Source organism: Tuber melanosporum (genome assembly GCF_000151645.1).
Source record: "Tuber melanosporum whole genome shotgun sequence assembly, scaffold_1, strain Mel28".
Lineage (NCBI taxonomy): Eukaryota > Fungi > Ascomycota > Pezizomycetes > Pezizales > Tuberaceae > Tuber > Tuber melanosporum.
In genome coordinates, this window is record NW_003298755.1 from 2,723,179 (window position 1) to 2,748,595 (window position 25,417).

Consider the following 25,417-nt stretch of genomic DNA (forward strand, 5'->3'; position numbering starts at 1 on the left):
TTTTACCTTGTTTATTGGGCGGGCTTTTTGTTTTTTTTTGCGTTTTCATCCCCATAAGACGGTCGCAGCAATGCCGGAAAATACCAAAAATATTCCCATCATAACAGAACCCCCCCCATTTTACATATATTATATGAAAAGGGAAAAAAAAGAGAGAGGCTGAATTTTTTCTTTTTCTTCTCCGCTCTCTTTTTTCTCCTGGAGTTTCGATTTCACCCTAACACTTTTTCCTAACATTCCCCTCTTTCCTGTTTTATATCTTTTTTATCTTTTTATTATTAAACTGGAAAAATAGGGCTTTCTTGTTTTCCTTACCCTTTTCACTTTTTTATTTTCTCTGCGCGAACCGAAGGTACGGGATTATGGGTATTAACGGTATGATACTTGGGTGGGTGGTTTTTCCGCATAGCGTGGTTTCTTTCGATTTTTTGTTATCAACATCCTCCTGTATTTCAACTTTTTACCCTATTTAGCGAGCGAGCAAAGCGTTGTTTTTCCTTTCCTTTCTTTTTCCCCCTCTTTTCTGCACAGTTGAGTAACTGGTATTTCTTTTCTGTGTCGATCAGGGTGGTCTTTATGTATTTAGCTAGTGTAGTTTTTGTATGAATTGTACGCTGACATTGGGGGAATCTTGGTGTTGCATCTGCTCTTTCTCCTCCTCCAAAAGAGGAGGAGGTTGTCCGCATGACTACTTACTGGTTATCGTACGTATAGGATAGTGGAGTGCCCGCTGGGGGGGCCTTACATACAGACAGATGGGAAGACATGACAGATACCGCGCGTGAAGGGAGGGGGGGGGATGGGAGGGGGTGTTTTTTTGCTTCCCCACTTTCTCTACCCTCTCGTGATCTCATCTGAACCTTTATGCGTGAGTGAGCTCACTAACTCACTCACTTCAGCCTGGAGAGGCGGGGATAGCGGGCGAACTGGAGGAGGGGGGTTCAACCCCCAACCTCGTGATTTTATTTTTTCCCTTTTTCCCCCAAAGAGAAAGAGGGGGCTCTTCCTTCTCTCCTAGTACTGGTATTGGCTCGCCCGCCCGCCTGCTTACCTGACTGATTGGAGTCAATGCTGATGCCGGCATCAGCAGCAGCAATAGGGGCGGATGAGGGAAGGGAGGGGAAGGGAGGGTTTTACTGTCCAGTATCAGAAGTACCGGTACGTCTCATTTGTCCTCTGGAGGATTTCTGAACAGAGGGAGGAGGGAGGGATGCTAGGATCTAGGGTCATGGATTCATGGAATATGACTCGCAGGTTTTTTGTTTTTATTATATGGTAGTGTGTTATTCGTCAACATGGGTTTTTTGTAGGGGTTAATTGGAGGTTTTTCTCCCGCTTTCTCGGAATTGGGGGATGGGGGGATGGGAGGTTAGGGATGGGAGGTTGTGCCAGTGGTTGGATGAATGGATGGACGGGTCTCCGGGGTGGGAAGTCAGTTCAGCCACCGGGATTCGTTGAGTGGTGGGGGGAATCGGATGGGAATGGGAGAGAGCCTTAGAGGGGTAGGGTGGATCTACGAGTTTTATTGATGTTAGATTAAACCGAATCGCCGGCGGTGGAAGGGGGTTATCCTATGGTTTTGTGAAATTCGTTCGCTCTGTTTTTGATCTTCGGAGGGGAATTTTTCTTTCTTTTCTTTTCTTGGGGGGGGGGGGTAGGGTCCCGTAGGAACAAATTTATTCATCTGTGGGCACATATGTATTATAATGACATGTAAGTGTGTACAGTACCGATATACCAATAGGTATCGCATCGTAGGTATGAGTAGGTATACATCGTAGGTAGTCAGGCATAACTTAGGGTTAACCCGCCTACCTGCTCAGCTGCCCATTCCATACTACCATAAAACGGACAGTTAATACAACCGATGATAGATACCCAGAAAATAACTTGTTACAAAACCCCTCTCACTTTCTTTTTCTGTTTCTTTTTTCCCCCTTTCAATTCCATCAGGCACATCATTTCATGCCTTAAACCTAATGCATTCCATCTTTCCACTCTCACAATCCTATCCATCTTTCTCCAATATCACACACAGGCACCCCCCCCCCCCAACAATAGTACCCCCAACCTTAATTCCACCCAATAACTCCCCACCCAACAACTTCCCCCTCCCCCCTCCCCTTCTCATCACCCGCTTCTCCTTCTCCTTCTCCTTCTCCTTCTCCTTCTCCTTCCCCTTCTCCCTCCCCAACAATAACGATGCTAACCCCCCGCCCAATGATGCCTTTGCCCCCCACACCAAGTACGAGCTCCTCCTCCAACCTGACTACCTCCTCCTCCTCCCCTCCTCCTCTTGGCAAGAGCACGTCGTGCAGGATTGTGTTATGCACTCCGAGCGGGTCGTGCGCGAATTCACTTTTTTTTTTTTTTTTTTTTTTTGGTTATTGAAATCAACAAAAGGGATCGGTGATGGTAGAGGGAGGACTTACTGGATTCTCAACCTACAGACTGCATTGATTGTGGAAGTTGAAATTGAAGTAGAGGGAGAAGGAGGAGGAAGAAGAGGAGTGCTATAGCTCAAGATTGGAGTCTTCCATTGGCACTTTACACATGTGGTGGAGGTGGTTTGTGCGTTATTGCTGCCGCTTCTGCCGTCGTCTTCCCCATTGCCCGGTGGGGAGGAGGAGGAGGAGTTGGCCTCGTTCGTGAAGAGTACTTGCCCGGTCCATGCGCTGTGGGGTGTGTGCGGGCTCTGCAGGGTCGCGACTGTCAATATTTTCCGTCAGTCCCTATATTTTTTATTTTGTTTCCTCCCCCCCCCTCCGTTCCCACTATTTTGCCCTATCAGCGTTGTATTGGTGGGGTGGGGAGGGAAGGGAAGGGAAGGGGAGTATATCGCATACTTGCCCCTCCGCAGGATGGAGCTCTATCCGATAGACACATTTCCGTTTTCTATTTATTCTCTTTCTTGAAATTCCCGTTTCGTCCACTGTTTACTTTGGCCCGGGGGGGGTTTTTTTTTTCTTTTTCCCTCGATGTACAGTATTTTTAACAGTTTCTGTTCTGTACCTGTGCTCTGCTTCACCCGCCTTCCTATCGCGCAGAGAGGGGTATGATAGGTAGGTGGTCTAAGTAGGTGTGATATGGTTGTTAAAGAGGAAGAGGAAAAAAAGCTATCTATTCGATAAAGGAAGAGAGAGAGAGAGAAAGAAAGGAGGCTTTTGCAGATTATCACCATCTTTTATGTATTCGGATTATCGAAAACCGGTACAGTACGAGTACAGTACTATAACTATGAGTTGGTTATGTATGTATCATCGCAGCCATATTTTTTTTTTTGAGCGGGTTTGAGAGGGATGATGAGATGGGATGGGGGGGTTACTGCTTCCGGGATTACTTTCGGGTTTTTGTCCATGGTATTATACAGTACTGTATGTACGGTACTTGTTCAGTATAGGTGGCGGGTGCTCGGGGTGTAGTTTGATTTGGGTGGGTAAGTGGTATCCGGTGGAATCTTTCTTTACTCTGCCGTCTACTCTTTTTTTTTTTTTTTTTCTTTTTCTTTTTTTTTGATGTCGCATTATCGTGCCTATAATACCAACTATAGTGTACGAGTACTGTGCACCGGTATATTGCTCTAACCAGCGCGGCCGGGTTTGAGGTTGGGCGCTTTGCGATTTAGTTTAGCTTGTTCGACTTGGAATCGGGCGTGGGAGTAATTAGTAGACCAAGTTAGTTGTCAGTTCGGTGCGGTGCTGTTGTCGCAGGACCACACGTTTTCTCTGTCGCACCATGTGTGACCGCCGGGGTTCATATTAGCGGTCATAGCTGCTATAGTGTAATACAAGTGGACTGACTACCGGTACTATGATACTAAACTACACTATAAAGTACCGTACTTTTATATGATTGTTTTGGAAAAGCCTTCAAAACCTGCCCCTAGCGCAAATTCTTGAGAAGCAGACATATCACCGGCGGAGAAAAGTAGGATAAAAGGGATCACGAATGAAAATGGAATAAAATAAAAACCTCGATTCAAAACCTCGTCCCTCGACCGCATGTACGAGTACTGTACTGTACTGTACTGTACTGTGCAGTGGGGTATAGTTACTCGTATCATACATACACATCATACATACATGCAAACACACGCACCGCACACACGCGCATTGTAAGGCGAAATAAACGGGTACTTCAACCCTCTCCCATCCATGTTTGAAAGGCACACGGGTGAGTCGACGCTTTGTCCTTTTATCGTGAAACTCTCTGCGAGGTATGATGGATATAGTTCAGTCGTGTCGTTTATAGAACAACCCTAACCCAACTAGCAACCGCAGAACAACGCTGTGCTTTTGCTTATCCCTTATCCATCCGGTCGGTGGGTCGGGTTCGTAATGCGCCGGTTGGTTTACAATGAGCTTGGGCGCTATTATTAGTTTTTTTTTTTTTGTTTTGTTGCCGTCGCAGGGTCCTCGGAGTTAGACTAAGTTATTGATTGATTGATTGATTGATTGATTGATTGATTGATTGATTGATTGATTGATTGATTGATTGATTGATTGATGGATGGACATCGATTTCTGCCTGCGTACCGAGATTTTCACGGCGGCTGAGTATGATGCAGTACCCATCATTCATACAAGTGTTATAGCTGAACCGTGCAGATTACTAAGTGTAAGAAGGAGTCCATGATTACAATGAGGACGTTTCGAATTTTCAGCCTGCTGGTGATGACATGCAAGTGTAGATGCAGTCTGGTTGCCAGTTGCGGCTGTTGATGAGTTTTCTCCTTGACGGAACAAGCGAGCGGGGAATCTGTTACCGTAATCGTCCAAGTCCTTGAGCATTGCAGTGTTAGGGAGGTCCATTCTGATCGCTTCATCATTAAATTTATTTGTCTTGTCTGCGAGAAATGATTTCAACATTCCCTCGGCCCGGACTGTGGCATGGGGGTGACGATGGCGGTCGTCGTGGTGGCGCCCCCGACTGATTCACAACGTGCCAGAACCAGCGCCTTGGAGCGACCAGGTTGGGTGGGCGTTTGACAACAGCCACGGATCGGTGGCGCGTGGTTCTAACTATGATAAGGGCTCAGACGGGTAGAAGGCAAAGTTCCTAATATTTCACCTTTCTGCCCAGCGTTCGAGGTAAAAAGTGAGACCCCGGGGAGCGCAACTTCACGGAGCAGGCCATGATACCCGGTTTCGTTTTGTTTTTTCCGCTCTATCTCAAATTTCCCTTCGTACTGTGCAGCACATGGACCACCGCGAGGAGCAGTATCCTGCGCGGGCCCCCTCCGTATTTCAAGACATTGGTTTAAAATTACGCATTGATTAAGCATAAACCTTTCGTGGAGTTCTACAAAATGCAAACGGGTCGAGAGCTGCGAACTTCATTCGTAGCGAACAAGATAGCATGCGAGAGAGATTGCATGTTCAGCTGGATCTGGCCAACCTGTTGCCAAGCACAAACTGCTGGCGAAAGGGGCGATCGGCATCATTACCTATCACTCACTGCTTACCTCATCGAGACTTCCAGAGCCTCCAAGTGGCAGATTAAATCCCCAGCGATGGCTATCATGGGCAGCTCGGGTCCCCCGCAAATAACTTTCCGCCAAAGGGTTTCATATCGTTTCTTTGTTAAGCCTAGTCGTTCCACTAAACACCAGACCCAACCTCATTGTCCCAGATTTTTCCCGAAGCACTTCTGGCTGGAAGGGCGTGATTGGGTACCACCGCAAGTTGGTATTCTTTCCCCCAACCACTATAGATTAGCACCTCTCTTTCCGCTTGATCCTGCCAAATTCCTAAAACGCCCCCCCTAAATATCACCCCCCGGCACGGTTTTCTTCAAGAGTCCAAACAGACTGCTAGCACCCCAGCTTGTTTAAACAAGGTTTATCATGGCGGCCAATGGAGGGTGGGCTCGATGAATCATGGCTTGTCATGACTCATGATTCGTCGAGCAATCAGCCTTTGAACCCCGCCACCCCCCTTGCCATCTCGTGGGAGCCAGCCAATCGAGTGACATTCCGTGAGCTGGAGTCAGAGGCTGCCCCTGTAGTCCGGAGTTTTGGGCTCCGGGGGATACGAGGGATTGAGCCGGACGTGACATTTCTGGAAAGCCTCCCGGGGTCCCTATTCCCCAGCAGATACTATACAGAAATGAACGGCATCCGCCAGGAATGTGCACACACATGGATCCTGTTTTTTTTCTTTCTCGTAAAGCCCAATTTCTGTTGCTGCTCTGATAAACCTGTAACATGACCCATGACGTAAAGGAGCTCCCCCACATTGCTGCCGGGGCCCATGTGCATCGTGGTAGATATCTTCGTGTGCTGGTCAAACCCCAGAGTTCTTCGCTAATGCGCTCGACTGATAATCCTCATGTACGCCTATCTGCAGCCAGGACGCAGATTCTCACGGGGGTGACCTAGGAATATATGTATTCTGCTTGGAGAAAACGTCCGTGCTAACAGACTTCCTGCGAGGCATCGTATCATATCATACCATATCATAAGCATAGTACAGAAACAAACCACGCGGTACAGAATAAAGTGCCCATAGCCACACCCCAGACTTGACGTTGCACTTTATAGGATCGCCGATGTCAGTTAGGGCATGCGCGGGCATGTCTGTACTCGAGTGCCTCTGCTGACCCCCATAAAACATGTTGGTTTGTGCTCCCTTCAGCGGAGTGTGCCGTATTCCGAGATGCTCTTCACACTGCCTATTGGCCCGCGGGGAGGTGTCAGCTTGGCCTCTTTCTGAATGGTAGTGCCTGGGGTGAGATTGAGTCCGCGGGTACGCCGGCCCAGTCCGGGACTACAGTTTTGAAAAAAACATTTGTATATTCTAGTTTGCCACCCCACGGTCTCATTTGCAAAAATTTAGTTGCGGCTTGCTTCGGCCCATCCGCAGACTTAATCTCACCTATGTGCTCGGAGATAAGATACCGGTATGGGTCGCTGCAATATGATGGTAAGGGTTAGAAACAAAAAATGGGTGTTCGGTTGAAGCTTACCCATTCGTGTTGGAGAAATAGTGCAAGTCTTCTCAGCCTGCTCTAGACCCTTGTTTAGTAAACAGCGCTCCAGATCCGCCATGACTTCTCTTTCTTTTTCTTTCCTGTACAAAAGACTGAAATTCGCCTTATTTCCTAGCTACCTACATACCACCCCCGATGCAGGCCCGACAGTTACCTACGTGGAGGAGTGGAAGCTGGATCCACTGCCATAGCGAACGCAGCAGCAGCAAAGCATGGCTGCAGTACCTATTCGAAGCGATGCACCATTGCGGCGGTTGAGGTCCTAGGGATTGCCAGGTGTTCCTAGGCTGTGGCCATCACATCAGAGGTATCACTTCCGTGAGTTTCTCCCCACTCTCCGATTTGCAATGAGGCGAGTGACACTTAGTGACTTCGATTTCGAGCATGTCATCGAGGCTATAGACTTGGAAACGAGGAGTATCGTATGCGCTCGGTCACTGGGATGTTGGCACTGTTTCGGGTGCCAGACTGCCTGGTCTTCTACGTGGCCTTTAGTTATGGGGCGGGATAGTACCAGGCTCCATTGTTCCAGCATCCGCGGCAGGGAAAAAAAGAAAAAAGAAAATCCGATACAGTGCACAAGCATCTTATGACGTCCGCAATTGCAGTAACTGACTACTGATTCCAGGAATGACCGGGAGCTCCGGGTGATGATCTGTGACCCTCGGATTCGCTTCTTGATTGCGCATGCAACTGATTGAACAGATTTTTTTGCGTTTTGTGGGTGCACGTATACCCATTCAAAGATCTATGATACCTGGTCTTTCACCATTCAGTCGGAATCAATGAGGGGAGAAATAGTCTTAAGTAGGGTTAGGATCAAACCGAAACCGGGAGTTGGGGAAAGTAGTACAGTGACCTTCAAATATGCCCGTTCAAATTGGTGCCTTAATTCTCCAGCCCAACGAGGTCATTGGGGGTCATTCGGAATCCCACATAAGTCGTCGCTCCCTCACCTGGGGCTTTGGGCATCTCCTGCGTTGCCCGGAGCCCGGAAGTGGGCAAAAGGGGTCTCGAAGCCCCGACCCCCGCAGATAGGAGGAGAGTGGAGATACTGCAGCAATTGCGAGGGGCGTATAGTGTTGAGGGCGCAGATCTCGGAACGCCCAAGGTGAACTCCGGGGGCACTCGGCTCGCGGTACTAGGAGTACCGGTAGGTTAGGCTCCCAGTGTTTAGGAACCCGGGGAAATATTGTCAAAACTTGTGAAAAACCAGCTTAAGGAGAGATCATCCATTCTCCTGGTGCCCGGTAGTCTAGTAGGTATGAAGGATGGAGAGAATCCCTTGCCTCCTTCCTTCCTCGAATCTCACATTATTTTTACCCCGCATTGGCGACAGCGCTTAACTGTGGGAGGAAAAGAAAAAGAAAAAGAGGTGGTGCAAGCATATTAGCAATTTTGTGACCTCACAAATAAGAAATATTTGGATCGCACCTTTCTCTCTCTTCGGAGGTTCCTTTCCACCCAATTTAGTTAGCTAACAGCTGTAATACTGTACCTGTACTAGTACTTGTAGAAATATTTGAGGAAGGGGGGGGGGGATATTGTAATTCTTTCGAATTTTGTCGGTTCTCTCCCCTGATAGCTCCGAGCGCACAGACCTTTAATTCAGTGATAATAGATTTTGCATCACCAATAGTCACTCATTTCACCCCTATTCTGACTCCTTTACGAGCCAAATTATCACTCGGCCGTCGCTAGGAGTAACCATATAGTGTGTAAAACAAAGATTTCAACTCTATCCCGCGAATTGTGCGCAATGAGTAGAATAAGGATTAGAGGAGTATGGGGCGGAGATTTGGGTTTTTCGCCAATCTATAACCCGTCTGGAGTAGCATGGGAGAAATTGAGGTAAAAGTGTCTGACGTAGTTAGGAAGCAGGCGCTTATATAGCAGCTCGCAGGGGAAAGGCTGGAGGATACGGAACACTTACGACGCAGGAATGGTAGAAGTGGAAAAACCGAATACTCCTTAATGTACCCAGCATGTCAACGACTTCTATCTTCCTTTCCTACTACTTCACAAGTTGCTAACGTGTTTTCAATGTTGAGCACATCTATGATTTTTAATTTGCCACTGATAAATCAGTCTCCGTCTTAACCTGAATTTGGCATCAAATGTGGAGTGGAAAGCTGTCTAGGGTGCGGTACAAACAGAGGTGGGGGTTTAATTTGTAATCCTTAGCGACGTATACACACCCATGTACGCGCTTCTTCCAAGATGTCAGGGCCTGGCTCGAGCCTAATGGCAACTTGATTAAGAGATACACATACGATGATAATATTATGGGAAAAAAACAAAACCCACGGTCTTGGGGATGGAGGTAAAGTTGGATGTATACTAGAAAAAGGGCAAATTGGATTTGATGTCCTAACTAGGAATACGGTATGGCACTGTCTAACTCATCTCGCCTTCTGCTCACTAGTTTACTCATCTCGAATATTGAACAGAGCTCCATGTGCAAGGGTGGGAACCTAGGGAGGAAACAATAAAACATGGAATCTCATGCCCCCAAACGATCGGGAAGCCCGCAACCTAACACACTTGTGAGGGACTCTACCCAAAATTCAGTAGTAGACCATCATTGGCGAAATATCATATGCTCTCCTATCAAAATTTAATAGAGTTTGATACCGAACCATAACTCATGACGTGGGGGATTGGGTACTTTGAGTACTCAGAGCAACGTGCTAGGACATTGTAATCACCTCTCGAAGTAAGGTACTGTGTACTGTATTTTCCTTTTTTCTTGCAGACGAGAGCTGAGATTGCGGTAATTTCTCTACCTCTCTATCTCTGAAGGGGAATTTCAACCACAAAGCAGATGGCTCTTGCATTCGAGCACTTACCGCATGCCTGAGATGAAAATTCGCCTCCTGACCGAGAAGGAGGTAAGGAGGAGCAGGATTTCGGTGAGAACCCAGTTATCTAACCTGCCGCCTTCGGGCATTTGCCAAAGAAAACCGTCAAGCTATATTATTTTAGAAATTTATACGATAAAACCCCCCACAAAACTTTCTCGGACCGGCTACTACATACTGCACTCGACTGCGCGGGGACAGCCTCTACATATGTAAACCACATGAGATGGGTTTCTCAACACTTGTTGGCACGCCCATTCCAGTCCTACGCTGAGAATAGAGACGCAAACTGTAACACCTTAGGACCGACAGGTTTAAAAACACATTCTGCTCTAAAACAAGAGATTTATTCTAGATAACTTATATCGGTAATATTTCCCCCCAATTCCTCCCAGTATTTCCATTTCTCTAGATTTTTACCTAATTGATTTGTATCATGCTGTATTTCTTGTAAAACTAACAGCATTGAGATATGGTACCATCTTCTTCCCTAACAACACCTTTTATTTTACTACTAAGGGACTAGGTATTAGAGCAAAGCTGTTTTTTGCTTTTGCAAATTTTTTGATTAACTTTATCGCGGCAAAAGATGCCATAAATGATAAATGAGCTCGCACTGTACGGAGGTACTGTATGATACGGCTCATAAGTTTTGTATGTTACACTAGTGGCTCACACAACCCACCACTGCCAGCATAACATACAAAACTTAGGCGCTGTGCTATGCCTCCGTAATAACAACCTGAAAAGGGGAGCCACCATTATAGAATGCTCTCACATCATTTAAATTTGTAAATCAGCCACACTTCTTTTTCGCAAATCAAACCTTCCAGCTTTCCTCTTCACTTCTACCCAGTATGCCCTACAAGGAAGGGAGAGTCAACTCATCTACTCGAGTATCATAGCTGGAAAGGAAAGGAAAGGAAGCTCCAGACATGCCAAAAGCCAGTGTTTTCCACAAAAACGGGGTATTTTTTATTCTAAAATCATATCTTATTGTTTGCATAGCGCAAGGGTCTTGCAACGGGCATGGCCCAGAAAGTGATAGTATGATATGATAAACAAAGAGAATTACGGGCCGTTCCGCAAGAAGGCGATCTATAAACTCTCTCAAGGCGTGGTGGGTGGTTCATAGTTGAGATAAACCCCGGTTTATAGACGTGCAGCGCCAAACGGTACTTACAGATTAATTGTACAGTAAGCTAGGCCGAAAGGGGGGGAACTTTAATGTTTAAAAGACCTAGTTTTCCACGCGCAGGCCATAACGATACCATACCGTAGTATTATAACGGCAAACAATTCTCCCCAATTCACGCCTGCCAACCAGCTCACAAACTACAAGTATCGGGCCTGCCGTCGCCCAAGGCTCATGTCATGATACGAACCGCATCGCGCAAAAAACCAGCCTCTCAATCCCTTTGCTCAGCCAGCCGGTGGAAAACATAGGCTTCAAGCTATGGCAGAACTTTGTTTTTTGCCAAGTCGCGAGTCTTGTGCGACATGCATGATGGATCACTCTTGAATACTATTATACTACTAGATTCTTGCAGCGTAGGGGTGTAGTAGTAGCACCTCCAGGTATATATATGTCGAGAAATCAACACTAAAATTACTAATGATAGAGCTTGATGAGCCGGCGCGGTGTTCAGCAGGACCATCCCCCGCAGCGGGTGAGGGAATTACGGATTCACATTTTTCTCTTATCATCGCCCGGGGGCTCGAGTCGGTGAATGACGAGAGTATCATATCCTATTCCTCACCATAGTGTGCGGGTCAGCACGGAGGAGAGGGTGGGGGGGGGTAAAATAGAGTTCTGCCCTTGAAGACCAAACGTCCACTGATTGCTGCTGTTAAATTATTATGATATCTAGCGGAACATCTATCGGATAACCCCCCCCCCCCAACACTCAAGCTGACTAGAAGATTCGGGTAGGTTGAATACCAGATTAGGAGAATCAAATCATGATATGAAAGACGCGGGTATCATAGTTACTTATATCTCGAAAGTACAATACCGGTATATGATCAAGCGGACCGTATCCACCACACACCTCCACCCGCACATCCGGAAAAAACTAACGATGAACCCGGGAAATCACCCCAAGTTATCATTCACACAACTAATTGTAACTTATTACTTCGCACCTCCTCCGATACCAGAATTCACCGGGCCATCTCGTAGACGCAATCCAGTCGCACGAACACCCCACCCGAGCAATTACGCACGCGCACACGGCTACCATACGGCCCGCCAAGCTACTGGATGTACGATATCATGAAGTCAGCGTATTATCATTCCGGTCCCTTATCACCAGGAAGGCGCCAAGAAACCCCCCCATACCAACCCTGCCAAAGTACATGTAAGTGTGTTCGGCCATAGAACGATGAAAATTTCGCATCCCGTCCGCTCTGCGGTAAACAAGCATCGTATCGACCGGTTAGTACTACAGTGGGTGACCATGTGGGAATCCCGGTTGCTGAACTCTTTACACTCCTTTTGCCTTCTCTCTTTTTTATTTTACTTCTTCCCGTTCTCGGTCCAGCGTTATTTTGCGCCTGGGGAATCGCGAAAGTTCTCCCCCTTGTGCAGGAGTCTGGTAGGGGTTGGTTGGAGTTGGTGATGTATTACTCCAGGAGGTGGTGGCAGGAATCCCTGTAGATCTGCGAACCTGGGGGTTGCACAGCAGAGTGTCTGGGTCTGGCGATTACTGAGTCTGCTGTAATACAATACTCGTGTTTCATATGATAACAGTAGGGGTCAAACACTTTTTTCTTCCCGGTATTCACAAGAGGTCACTCGAGGGTTTTACTGGGTTGTTGATCACTGCTGCAGCCGAAACATACTAATGGCAAGCATATCGTGTTCAATCCTTGTAGAAGAGGAGAGAAAGGAAGAAAAGAAAAGAAAGAGAGGAGATTTGAGTTGGATATGTCATTTCCGGGAAGAGCGCACACCCACTGATAATCTACACCTCAGGAGTCTTCTCCTCCAAGGCAACCGACCGCAAATTCCCCTCAATGCCCACGGCCCCGGCCCCTCCCTCCTTCTTCGCAAGCCTCTTACGGATCTGAGCGACTAGGCCATCCATGTTAATGTCCACACCATTCTTCTCAGGATGACCTTCTGGTAGTCCCATCTCTTTGATCTTGACTTTGCCTTCCTTCAACTCATCCTCGCCAAGCACGACAGCGAATGGGACCCCATTCTTCTCCGCGCCAGCGAATTGGTGTGGGAGTTTGGGTTTATTCTTGTACATGAATTCAGCCTGTGTCCGTTAGTATCTGGTTTGGTTAGAAGGAGGAGGTGAAGGGAACCTTAACACCAGCATCCCAAAGAATTCTGCAAACTTCCATGCGCTCTTTGAGTAATCCTGTGAACCCTTTGCCGCCAAACGCCATAACGTATACCTCTACTTCATTACCGCGGACTTCGCCCGTCATGCGTGCCTTTGTAATGCTGAAGATGCGGTCAACACCGAAGGAGATACCGACGCAGGGAACACGGCCCTTGGCGCTGTTGGCAAACATTCCGACGAGTTCGTCGTATCTACCGCCTGCAGCGATCGAGCCGATGCCAATGGAGTCGTCACTCGAACGGTCGGCGTCTGGATCGTCCGATTTAGGCGCCCGCCGCAATTTGGCAGATTTGCCGGCTGGTGGGGCGGAGGCTTCTGTCACTACTTCGTAGATTATGCCGGTGTAGTAGTCTAGCTGGTTTTCAAGTTAGATTTTGAGTGAATCAGTGATTAGGGAAAGGGAGGGGTTACTCCGCGAGCGAGGGAAAGGTCGAAGGAGAGTTTTGGCATGACATGAAGAACCTCAAGGTAGTCGAACAGAAGGCCCATGTCTTTGAGACCACTGGCGAAAGCCTCGTTGCTGGTTAGGTTTTCGTCTTCTAATAGTTCGTCCAGCAGCTCTCTCCCACCCTTCTTCTGAACGTATCCCCCGATCCTGTCGGCGACTTCGGGATCTAATTCCTTCTCTTCCGTCATCTCTCTGCGCACGTCTTCCCAGGTAGCCTGCCCAATGAATATAGGTTAATAACCCATTCAAGCACACCAAATCACTCGACATACCTTATCCAGTTTATCCACCGCGCTAGAGATGCTCCGAATCTTGTCTATCGGAACACCGCAGACCTGAAACAACCCATCGAGGATCTTCCGATGATTAATTTTGATAGTATAATTCCCCAAGTCGAGATTGTCCAAGATCTCCGTAGTTATCCTCAGGATCTCAGCATCAGGGAGCATAGGATCGTAGGTGCCGGCGATATCGAAATCACACTGGTAGAACTCCCTCATCCGGCCTTTTGTCATAGCGGGCTGATCACGGCGGTATACCTTGGCGATGTGGTAGCGTTTAATGCTCTGGATAGTAGGGTTCATGGCGAGCCAGCGAGCGAACGGGACAGTCAGGTCGTAACGCAGGGAGCAGATTTCCCCCCCCTGATCCGCAAGGTCGTAGATTAGCTTAGAGTCTTCGCCGTATTTACCCGTGAGGACTTCGCGGAGTTCGAAAACACTAACATCCCCCAGTAAGCTATGTTTGCTTGCCTTATATGTTTATTTGCTCGCTCCCTGACAAAGGAGAGAAACAGAGCAAATACGTACGGAGTATCAATAGTAACCGCCCCATGACGCTTAAACACATCCGTGATGGTAGAAAATATCTTATCACGAATAACCATATCCTTACCCTCCCAGTCCTTAGTTCCTTTAGGAACTTTCAACTCGAACCCTCTTTTCTCCTTCCCGGCCTTCTCCTTTCCCTTTCCCTTTCCCTTTCCCTTCAGTGGCATAGCTAATTCGCTTCCTGCCGAGTAACTCATCTTCGCTCGGAGATCTAGTCTGGGTAGTAAAAGCAGTGTGCGTGGTAGCGGGAACAAGAGGGGTTGCCGGAGGAGTAGTGTGGTGAGCGTTTTGGTGATGGTGGGGGGTGATGAGGGGTAATGGAGGGGCATCGCGATGCTGTGACGCGCTGCCAGCCTACGATAAGGGGACGGAAAAGAAAAAACTTATCATACTGTTGAGTCAACCCCCGAACGATGCAGCAAGCTAAACCCAGCCTTTGCCAGAGAAAAGAGAATGAAGGAAACGGAACACTAACAAGTTAATAAATAATTGATGTTTCTAGTCCCTAAAATAATAGGGTTGATCGCTACAATAATTGTGATAATGAATTAGTTCCCCTTCCATCTCTTTTCAGTTCCTGATTTTACTCCACCCGGATCTACCGATCGCCTTGAGCCTCAGGGTTAGGGCTCCACAATCCACCTTGACAGGAATTAATAGCTAGCAAGTAGCAATAACATAATAATTTTATACAAAGCAGGCCATAATGGGATCAAGTACCTTGCCCATCACAATCACACAGTAGTAGCCGGTTGGGTAAAGGGCCATACGTTGATTCCGGTATTAGAGCAAAATATCCACTCCTACTGATACCGAATTGTGTTGTGTGATCGTGTAATACAACCCCAGTAAAACGAGCCGCCAAAACACTACCACGAGTGACCGATTATGACCACGGCCCTCAGGAACCACACAATGTCACAGAACTCTCAATTTCGAAAGGCCATTAATTCCATATCATTACTGTCATAATCGTGGGCGCATAAGAGCATGATGGCAACCCAGTTAAGCCAACATGAAGCTAAACCGAAGGTAAAGTGACCAGAGGGCAGGAAAAAGAGACATTGAAAAAAGAAAAGACTAGAAACTTCCCAAACCCACGACTCCAGAAGACAAATAGAATGAATCCCAAAAATTGAGATCATAAAAAGAATAAAATGGGTATAAAGTTAAGTGTCCGGATTGTTGGGGGTTGAGGACGAAAGGGAAAACTAGGCCCTACCCGCCACCCTTGTTATTTCTAAGAGAAAATGCCAATGAAATGGTGTGAAACAGCGAAAGAGGACGAGAAGAGAGAAGTAATTATCTGTATCTCATGGTTTTTTTTTCCTCCCATTCTCGTGGTTCGCAAATGCAAGAGGTAAGCCACCAGATTTAGACAAAATAAAAAATGAAATGAAGCAATAAAAGTTCTACATCAAAATGTGTTTTCCGAGTGCTAGATGCAAAGGGGGAATGTAGCCTCCGAAAGAAAAGAAAAAATAGTGGGAGTGAAAAAATGATTGCTTCGCAGAGCATTGAACACCCATGAAAGCAATTGACCGAACCGAAAAACGCCGCTCACGTATGCCCATCCTTCATGAATTACTTCAAGGCCTAAACATGCTATCCATCACCTTCCGGGCAAAGCCCCCCATCTCACCCCCTTCCCTCAATAGCTCATCGAACCCTTCTAACTGTCTAACCGCATGGAACATCTTAGCCACGTAAGTTGTGATGCTCTCCCGTAGTAAAGCGGTTTCGTTGTCTTTTCCATAAACGCCACCCCTGTACCCCCCATTTCCATTTCCAGTACCAGTCATACTGCTAGAGTTGCTAATCCTGCTTGTACTTCTTCGCTCAGTTGTCATAGCCAACCCAACATCGCTTCCTTCGGCTGCTTGACCAAAAGCAGAAGCCGCGCCTTCTCGATTTTCCATGACAGAGCTTGCCACCATAGGGTCGTTGAGTGGGTATCCGCTTCCTGAACCGCCACCATAAACGTATCCATGTGTGTATCCCGCGCTAGGGCTTCCTTCTCTTGGCATCATCCCCGACCCACTAAGCGAGGAGCCCACTCCACTATCCCTCTTTCTGGTAGATGTGCTCTCTGGCAAGTCCTCAAAGGCGAACCTGATCAATCTCAATAGTCTCTGACTAGGTGGGTTGGGGCTCGCCAGGTCAAGTAATTCATTCATAAGATGGATCCGAATCAGGCTCTTGAGTTGGGAGATCCCGAATTTGTCTGCCATTAGGAACAACGCATACTTTTGTTCATCCAGTTCCTCCTCTTCATCCATCATCTCAACTGTATTCTCATAGGTGTTGAGGTAGTCATAAGTTGGCTCCTCTGGTGGTTGTTGCGATTCGGCAAAACTGCCGGCAATAGTTGATACGGCATCATCCATGCCACGTGGTGGAATGTTAGGGGGGGACCGTGGCGAGAGGTGCATGCCATCTGGCGTGGACTTTTTCGCTGCGACGACAACGCTTGGGGACCCTGGGATGTAACCATTTGTGTTCATGTTCGATGCCAGTGGGTACTCTCCGGTGTACAGGAACTCCAAGAGGGCTTCAAAAATCTTGGGATCCTCGTCTGGTAAAATAATTCTGCCTTCTCTTGCTTCCCTAAACCCTGGTCTTAGTGCTGCCTCAAACCATTCACTTCTGGCTGCAAGAATTGCTTTGTGTCCATGAACAATGTGCCTGTCCGGGCCGACAATGAGTTCCAAATCAGAGTATTTTCGGCTATTGATTAGTGATCGAAGATTCTTCCCTACGGGATCAACAACTGCCACGCCACTCGTCTTCTGGTCCCAGTAGCTCGCCGGAGCAGAAGCAGCTCGAGCTGCCGCATGATTGGCACTAATCATAGTACCCCCTAATAAGTTACCGGTCATAGTTGGGCTCAGCGGCCTTCGCATCTTCTCGCCGTCGGGGTGGTATCTCAGTCGACATACGATATCGACGGTGCGTCTTGTGTTGACGACGGGGTCCCGAAGCAAGATGCTATTGTCAAGCAGTCCAGGGAAACCCCACGACAATTGGTTCTCACGGTAAACAGCGACCGTGCTCTTATCCTTCAACTGTCGACCCTCAGAATTGAGGATCACAAACTGCAAGTAACGGATGTCTCGGGTCCAGGTTCGCTCCTGGAGCTCATTGTCGGTCATAACAACGTAAAGGAAGATACCATATACCCGATTTCCGGCCGAGTCGACGTTTTGTTGGAAGAGCATTCGCCAAACCCAACCATCTGGATGGCCGAAATTTTGAGAATATCTGCAGCCATTGTCAGCCCAAAATTCTTTCTACACTACGAGTTTAGCAGTAGCATACGTTTCGAAATCTGCCGACAAATCAACGTTTCGCCATCGATACTAAACGGTAAAAAAAAAAAAAAGATTAGATGCAGTCAACAGTAGAGCTCGCAGTAAAACTTACCACCCAAGTGACGTATTCTGATGAAACAGAGTTGATCTCCAGAGTCATAGGAGACAACGGAATGTGAACTATAGATGCTGCCATTTTGATAGCTTCCACCTCAATTCCTTGCACATAAAACAGTTAACCCGATTCCGCCGATGCAGTGAGCGGCGCAAGCCCGTCCGACTTGCTGGTAACTCCTTCAAGCGTTGTAGAGAGGAACTCAAGCTAGGGCGTAGTTCCTGGAATGGCGGCTTCGTTTATGGAAACACTGTACGCGCAGATAGAGGGAGAGGGAGCACTCGATGTGGGAGGATAGCCCTGTTGTGTCAATGTCCGCTCGGGAGGGACGCTACTGTGCCTAACCTTCCAGCCATGAAGCGAATTAGAAATTGAATCGCGAGGTTTGGAAGAGCTTGATGGATAAAACAAGAAGAGGTCTATTATATACCGAAGAATATGACTATCTATGGATGGAGGCAAGAGGAGAGCGCTAATAAATTTGTGGAACACGTTTGTACCGCACGTTTAAAGTGACCTGTTTTAAAAGGGAAAGAAAAACAAAACTTTCTATGGCGTTTGTTAACCCCACCCTAGGCTCGCTTTGCTTGCTTGGGGGACTATCAAAAGGGAAAAAGAAAAGAAAAGAAGCTCGACGTGTGTGGGGCAGCGGGTACTGGGCACGACCTGGCTTCGTATGGCCGCGAACGTGGATGATTGAGCTGACTGAACCACAGCTTAGTGAGAATGCGAGCGGAGGAATGATCAACAAAGGAGGAATTGGGTGGGTGTGTGATGATGAAAGCGGAAGAGGGGAGACAAATGTGAGGGAGGGATGGTGATGGGAGATGTGAGGGGTTCACGGGGGGTACGGGCTGGGGGTAACGGGAAGGGGGGTTTACGGTAAACCGACACGGTGAGATAGTAGTGAGGTGAGGATCGGGGTGGGTGGATGGTGGTGGTGGTGGTGGTGGTGGTGGGAAGGAGGGAGGGCGAGAGAGGGCGAGAGAGAGAAAGGAGGCAGCGGTGTCACGGCGAGGTAGGCGAGAGCGGAATAAAGTAGCAGAAGCAGAAAAGAGTTGAGACACAGAGAGTTATGGACGACCGAACGAGGCAAGCAAGCAAGCACCAAGCAAGCAAGCAAGCAGTAGCAACAAGCAGAAGCAGCAGCAGCAGCAGTCCGGAGAGCAGTGCAGACCAGATCGCCGGCCACGCTGGCCAGCGAAGCCCGGAGTGAAAGAGAGCCTATCTGCCATGTTGTCGTTGTACTGTACATGGGACATGCCCCCTCCACTCTCTTGCCCACCCACCCCCGCCCAATTGACCAAGGGCCAGCCAGCGAGCGGCCCAATCCCAACCCAAGCGGCGTGTATTTTTCCCCTCACTGATGATGAGCGGCCACATCGGGGCGAAAATGCACACAATCAATGCGTTCTAATTCGAGCATTGCGACAAGCATTCTTCTACAAATAGAGAGTGAGGGATAGCGGACGAGCGTTGGTATAGGGTAAGAGAGAGATATTGAAAGTATAAGATACGGATACCGGTAGGATAGGGTAGGGTATGATGCGAAGGAGCGAGCGAGCGAACGAACGAACGAAGGAAGGGGAATGAACGGAGGGAGTGAGACGGGGAGAGGGAGTGGAGACAGAAGGGGGTGGCGGTGAGTCGGCGGCCAGTGAGTCTCATCTGCTTCCTGCTTGCATACGTGTTCAGGCGTGGTGAGCGTCTGTCCATCCTGCACTCTAGCTTCCCAAGCGTGCGCCATATGTGTGAGCACAAAATTTCGTGTCTGGTCCGTTCTATCTATGTGCGTGCTCAGCATAAATTTCTCCAACTGTGTGGGTGGGAGCTTGCTCTATCGGTGGCCTGTGGGGAAGAGGATATCTGGGGAGAGCAGGAAAAAAAAAATGATGGAGGAGGAAGGGGGGGAAAAAAAAAAAGGATGGTGGATGGGAAAGCGGTTCTGCGTTGTCGCAGCACCTTCCTCACCCCCGCCTAAACCCCTCTCTCTGTTCTTTTTTCTATCAATTTTTTCCTCAAAAGAATCCTTCTACTCGAGTATCTCCCTCTGACAGGCCGCCTAGGCGTGCGTGTTGCCTCCTAGCAAATCGAAGGCTGCAGCTTCTTCGCAGGTGGGTTCATGTGGGTATCCCTTCGTTTCGTTGCCATTCGCCAGGCGATGGATGGATGGATGGCCAGCTGTACAGATAGACGCAGCGGAGCAGAAAACTAATTTAAACCCCAATTTTTTTTTTTTGAAAAATTATATTGAGTCTAGCAAACTCGTTTCCATCCCCTCCCCCCGCCACAACCCCCCAACGCCAACACTCACCCCCATCCAATGCTTGTAATAGCCACAGGATAGAGTTGCCATTGCCACTGTAGGGCAGACCGTATCCCGGTATGCGGAAAGGAAGGGGAAATATGTCACTAACATCTGGAAAGCTGCGAGAGGTAGGAAAAGGTGCCAGTGATGAATTCCGCATACATGTATGTATGTACGTACAGAGGGCTGAGGGCAGGTGAAGCGAACGCAGATAGTTCCAACCACAGAGGCCTCCTGATACCAGTATTCTCCTTTCTGTGGCCGAGTGACCCAGGAGCCAATGAGAACAAGCTCGCCTCACCTACCATTAACACCCTGTACGACGCAGGCATTGCCCTACCAACCCGGTGGCTCTTGATATACTCAGTACTCGAGTACAGCGCGGCACCATGTCGCTCGTGCCAAAAGTTACTAATGCCCTTCTACTCGAGTAAGCTCAGCCCGCCAGTGTCATTTATCTCCCGCAGAAAGCCAGGGCCTATGGATGTTGAATCATGCCTCGCTTCCTGAGGTCAGTTCCGTCCGAAAGTCTTGACACTATATCACCAGCCCGATAGGGATCTTAGATCCTCCATACAGAGGTTCCCACGATCCTCGTGAAACGACGGAATGCCATCAAGAAGGTGAGAAAGGAGAGAGGGTGAAAAAATGATCGAATCCTTGTATAATATACTAGCAAAGTGCGTGATACTTATTTACACAGCCTAACCTTGTTGAAGGGGGAAAAAAACAGGGCAAGCCAAGATTCATGCAATTTATACCACTCGAGTAGCTCCTCATCTCAGGAAAACTTGGGGTGTCTATCCATTTCCCCAAATGCAATATATATGAAAATATATAGTGACTCTGGTCGAATAGATTCCTGGCGTGTACGACCGCCAGTACAGTGGTGAGACAGTGCGAGTGATAGCGGTCGCCTCCAACATAGTGCAGCGCTTGCTTGACATACCCCCGCCATCTCCGGCAAAGTATTATATCATAGTAGATCGCCGGACACGTTGTTCGTGCCGGCGTCTCGCCCCCCCCTCCCTCCTCCCACTACTCACTCTCATTACCGCCACTACCACCACACCACACCACATTCCATCTCCCCATGACCGCCGATCCTAAATCCAATCTGTCCATAACAGTGCCTCAAACAACCTCTTCGAGTCGGAAACCCTCATGCGACAGGTATAGGGGGAAAAGAAGGGGGGGGAGTGTTTCGACAGGAAAGTTGTTGTCCAATACTTCGATAAAGCGAAAGTCCCTCCCGCCATCACGATCTGAATATCTCCCCTGCCGATCTCATCAACGCCCACTCGGACACCCATCCTCAAACCTTTAGAACTCCTCCCTACCCTAAAAGTCACCGCACCCGCGGGTACCATGCGCCACCAATGCCATTGGGTTGTCAACACTCCATCTCATCTTCCCCAGAGTTCTGCCGGTCTACTGTAAGCCACCGATGAGGAGTGCTAGAATAATCCCTAACTCATTATATTTCTCTCCAACAGCTCACAAGCCCAGAGGATGCTGATCGCCATCGGCACTTATTTATTCACGGTATTTTTGTGGATGCGAATATCTGTGGTAGGATCTAGGTACCGGTACCTATAACACATGCGGGTATGCACAAAAACATTCACACATGCAAAAGCATTGAAGACCTGAACACAAGAAAATAAAATAACGCTCACATGCAAGGCAGAACAGCACTTTCATGAGAGACACAGGAGGCACTCGAGCACTGTACTTGTACCGCAGTCACGGTAGGTTGTTAGAAAAAACAGATCCAATTCTGTGCAATTGTCTTTATCCCCCAGGGAATTCAACAGGTTAAGTAATTTCTGTGCTTTTTTTTCTTTTCTCTTTCCGGGAATAAAACGTCAAGATTATAAGAGTAGAAGGGCATGATAGGAAGCGAAAGGGGTAAGAAGAAAAAAAAGCTCGCCAATAAAAATAATACGGAAAAGATACCTTTTCCCGAACAAAAACACACCCAAGACAGCCCCCCAGATTTCTTCCTTTGAATCCTTTCTCTTCCCTGCATACCCGAGTACATAACTAGTATCTCGGCCACAGACAAGCTAAAATCACCTGACCTTAGCGATCCAATCCGAGCGCTGCGAGATGCGCGGCAAAAAAAAAAAAAAAAAAAAATTTAACACCGGACGTTAAAAAAAAGTATGGAGAGGGGAAAAAAAAAATAGCAATAAACACGCTCGGACTACCGGTAAACGAAAAACGTTATGGGATGGTATGGAGAATTTGAAAGACAAAACGATAGACAGGGGAGGCGGGGGTTGGAGAGAACACCAGACGAGAATACTGGTATGATATTAAAAAAAGAGAAGCAAAAGTTGGCCAACCCTCCATTGCCAACGCATGCATCAACTACCCCCCAAAAAAGAAAACACAAGAACTACCACCACCCATTCCTCGAACACAGAAGGGAAAGCAGCTATTGGCGACTCCACAAACCAAAACAACAAAATACAAAAAGCACTTCGGGAATGGCTTTTTTTTTGTTCATGATATCACATCAAGAGAGGTTGGTTAATATCCTTTCTTTCTTCCTCCCCCCCATTCCGCCCTCTCAACCCTGTTCTTCCGTCCTGCAGTTCCCCCGCAGAATCACGTCCCTCGCTTCTTTCATGCTTCCCTCAAGATTCCCTTTCCAGTTTCTCCGAATGCTCCCAAAACACCACGGTAGGAAAATAAATAAACGTATGTATAAAAAGCGAATCTGATGTAGGCGTGTACATTTGCGACGTGTTTCTTTTCATCTTTTTTTCTTTTTTATCTTCCAAGTAACATATCTCTTTTCTTGGTGGATTTTTTGTTTGATAGTCGTATCCTATTCGGTGACGTGATAAGAGGCCCTCCAACCCCGCCGCGTGTGCCCCTCCCCCACCAACCACCCAGAAAATTTCCCCGTCTATTCTTCCATTTGACCGAAGACACCGTCCTCGTCCTCTTCACTTCTCCCTCGCCTTTTCCATACCTCCTCCTCCTCCTCTTCCTCTTCCTCCTCATCATCATCATCATCCTCTTCCTCGTCCTCATCATCATCCTCTTCCATCATCACATTCCTTCGCTCTTCTAGATCTTCCATCCGTACATCATCTCCCTCTTCTCCTTCTTCCCTTTTCATCTCCACGACATCGTTTAACGGAGGTCCCAAGAAACCTGGCCTTCCGGAAACGGGTGGAGAGCTCAGCCCAGCAATTCCTCTCGGGACACTCCCTAATGGCACAGTGGGTCCCATAACTGGAGTGTTGAACGAACAGCTCAGTAGCTCGATGGCCGCAGCAAGCGCTTCATCTTCCGGAGTTATACTTGTCGGCCTGGTAGCCGGGGAAGTCATGTGTGATCCTCTAATATTGCCAGCAGAGCTCCCGGCACGTGGTCTTGAAGGCCGGTGATGAGGAAAGTGGTTAGGGAATGCTGTTGAATTGGGTGCGCTTCCTGCCAAGGCTCCGCTCCCGCTTGGAGCTTGATAAGACCGTGAATGTGACCCTGATGAATATCTCTTTCCTGGTTTGCCAGCTCCGTTACGGATCCCTCGGGGCGTAGGTAATGGGCTTGTTACATCTGATCCCGAAAACACTGATGGTGGAGGCGTAGTATCGTCTGAGCTAGATGAACTGTCATTTGTTGAGGAATTACCCTCGTTATTTGATGCACCCGACGATGAAGCCGGAGGGGTTGTTGTTGGGTTCATTGAAACTAATATTGAGGCTGCTTCGAGGAGTTGTACTTGCTGGTGCTTAGAAATGAGAAGCTTGGACGTGTAGGACCATTCGGGTGTGTGCTCCCATCTATATTACGGCCATGATATCAATACCTAGAAGCCAAAAACCAAAAACACGGCTCCCAGCTGCCCCTGAAGGATACGAAGGGTACGAAAGGATGATGCGGTCTAGCTCGGCAGCTAGACACACTTGAATTGGATATATATGTTCTGCCTGTTTAGGCTAGGGCCAGGGGGAAGCGAGATAGGGCAGAGAGTGGGGAAATTGAGAGATAAGTTCGGGAAGAGATGTCCAATGTTCACACAAAGTGTGGGGTAGGAGCAGTGAATTGTAGTTCTTGTTCTTGCGAAACCAAATAGGAAGGACGCGGGGGGGGGACAAACAAATGTTTGGTCAAACAAGAACTGTGCTTATACCCCTTCCCACACTTGTCACACTTGAGTTCACTCCCACTCCTTGCCCTAACCCTTCCCCCAACACCATCACCGGATTCCCCCAGATGAACATGAGCTCCCTCGCTTGCCCTCCTGCTCCGCGCTGGTCGACCAACGTCAGAGGCATGGCCCTCCGCAATTGCACTGTCACCACCGCTAACAAGGCTACCAACTTTTCTCGTAAACGCAATCCCCGAAACAGCTCCCCCGATACCCCCAACACCCCCACCCAGCGGACCGGTAGTAGGTAGACTACTCGGCGGACTCGGATACCCTTCCATCCCACCTCCGCAGGCGCTGCCATTCAAAATCTTCGTACTACCCGGGCTCCTCCCCAAGCCCATTCCTATTCCACTAGCCGGAACCGAAAGAGCAAATGGTGCCTCACCCCCATCTCTCACAGCAGCTTGTACGACCGCCGCGATATTCGCTCCGGACGTTGAGGACATGCTCTTCCTCCTGGTGATCCTATGGCTAGAACCCGATGACCCTAACGACGACCGATGATGCGAGGATGATGACGATGGAGGAGGAGTCTTTACGGGAACGTCCTTGATGTGTAATGCCGGAGGTCGATTCGGTGTCGATGGTGGATGGTAGCGAGAGAGCGAGTCCTAATTTGTTAGTTAGAACCCTTCATTATCCTCTCTAAAAACCTTTTTACCGGTCTTTTTTTTCTCCCTTCTCCAGTCGTTCGTTTTCTTTCCCCGCAATCCTACTAATCTTGGGAGAACACTGAACGATGAAATAAAATAGAGATGAAAGGATAAGCTTTTGCTCAGTCCGTACCTTTGTAGCTGCCATTATCCTCTTCTTCTATGGTATTGTTTGGTAAGTGAGTAGATAGCTCCTGATTTGATACTTTTTTTCCTCTTCCTCCCCTTCTTTCCCCCGGTTATTTTTTGTGTTTCCTCCCTCTGTCCGTCTGTGTGCGTAGCGTACAATATTATCCAAATCCCGCAACCGGAGTTGAATGATGCTTGCTGCTTTTACTGATCGCTCTTTCCCTCTCAATAGTGCACTCTTT

At 48.1% G+C, this 25,417-nt stretch overlaps 7 protein-coding genes; 2 read left to right on the top strand and 5 right to left on the bottom strand.

Moving 5' to 3' along the window:
- The window catches only part of GSTUM_00004079001 (uncharacterized protein), a gene marked incomplete at its 5' end in the record, with an annotated part of 2,172 nt that extends 838 nt beyond the window's left edge, over positions 1–1,334 (top strand). Inside the window, one exon of the mRNA XM_002835226.2 lies at positions 1–1,334. This exon is cut by the window's left edge and continues 838 nt beyond it. Coding sequence (XP_002835272.1) covers positions 1–104 — 104 coding nt within the window. The 3' untranslated portion in view covers positions 105–1,334.
- Positions 1,335–5,254: 3,920 nt separating this feature from the next.
- GSTUM_00004081001 (uncharacterized protein) lies at positions 5,255–6,237 on the bottom strand (the record flags this gene model as incomplete). XM_002835227.2 has 1 exon in its annotated part: positions 5,255–6,237. One exon carries the CDS (start codon positions 6,235–6,237, stop codon positions 5,887–5,889), a length of 351 nt encoding a protein of 116 aa, XP_002835273.1. The 3' UTR covers positions 5,255–5,886.
- Positions 6,238–7,130: 893 nt separating this feature from the next.
- GSTUM_00004082001 (uncharacterized protein) lies at positions 7,131–8,627 on the top strand. XM_052355735.1 has 2 exons: positions 7,131–7,308; positions 7,393–8,627. Exon 2 carries the CDS (start codon positions 7,776–7,778, stop codon positions 8,103–8,105), a length of 330 nt encoding a protein of 109 aa, XP_052211680.1. The 5' UTR covers positions 7,131–7,308; positions 7,393–7,775; the 3' UTR covers positions 8,106–8,627.
- A 4,141-nt stretch (positions 8,628–12,768) lies between these two features.
- GSTUM_00004084001 (uncharacterized protein) lies at positions 12,769–14,844 on the bottom strand. XM_002835229.2 has 5 exons: positions 14,465–14,844; positions 13,928–14,375; positions 13,619–13,870; positions 13,167–13,562; positions 12,769–13,117 (listed from the first exon to the last, which is right to left on the bottom strand). The coding sequence occupies exons 1-5, from the start codon at positions 14,539–14,541 to the stop codon at positions 12,818–12,820; spliced, it is 1,473 nt and encodes a 490-aa protein (XP_002835275.1). The 5' UTR covers positions 14,542–14,844; the 3' UTR covers positions 12,769–12,817.
- Positions 14,845–15,467: 623 nt separating this feature from the next.
- Positions 15,468–18,614, bottom strand: GSTUM_00004085001 (uncharacterized protein). XM_002835230.2 has 4 exons: positions 18,342–18,614; positions 17,909–18,251; positions 17,804–17,844; positions 15,468–17,746 (listed from the first exon to the last, which is right to left on the bottom strand). Exons 2-4 carry the CDS (start codon positions 17,990–17,992, stop codon positions 16,075–16,077), a joined length of 1,797 nt encoding a protein of 598 aa, XP_002835276.1. The 5' UTR covers positions 17,993–18,251; positions 18,342–18,614; the 3' UTR covers positions 15,468–16,074.
- Positions 18,615–19,721: 1,107 nt separating this feature from the next.
- On the bottom strand, positions 19,722–20,379 carry GSTUM_00004086001 (uncharacterized protein; the record flags this gene model as incomplete). XM_002835231.2 has 1 exon in its annotated part: positions 19,722–20,379. The coding sequence occupies one exon, from the start codon at positions 20,377–20,379 to the stop codon at positions 20,128–20,130; it is 252 nt and encodes an 83-aa protein (XP_002835277.1). The 3' UTR covers positions 19,722–20,127.
- A 1,596-nt stretch (positions 20,380–21,975) lies between these two features.
- The window catches only part of GSTUM_00004087001 (uncharacterized protein), a 3,710-nt gene continuing 268 nt past the window's right edge, over positions 21,976–25,417 (bottom strand). The window contains exons 1-3 of the mRNA XM_002835232.2: positions 25,180–25,417; positions 24,340–25,004; positions 21,976–24,022 (exon numbers count right to left, since the gene is read on the bottom strand). The exon at positions 25,180–25,417 is cut by the window's right edge and continues 268 nt beyond it. Of these exons, the coding sequence (XP_002835278.1) occupies positions 23,140–24,022; positions 24,340–25,004; positions 25,180–25,194 (1,563 nt within the window). The 5' untranslated portion in view covers positions 25,195–25,417 and the 3' untranslated portion in view covers positions 21,976–23,139.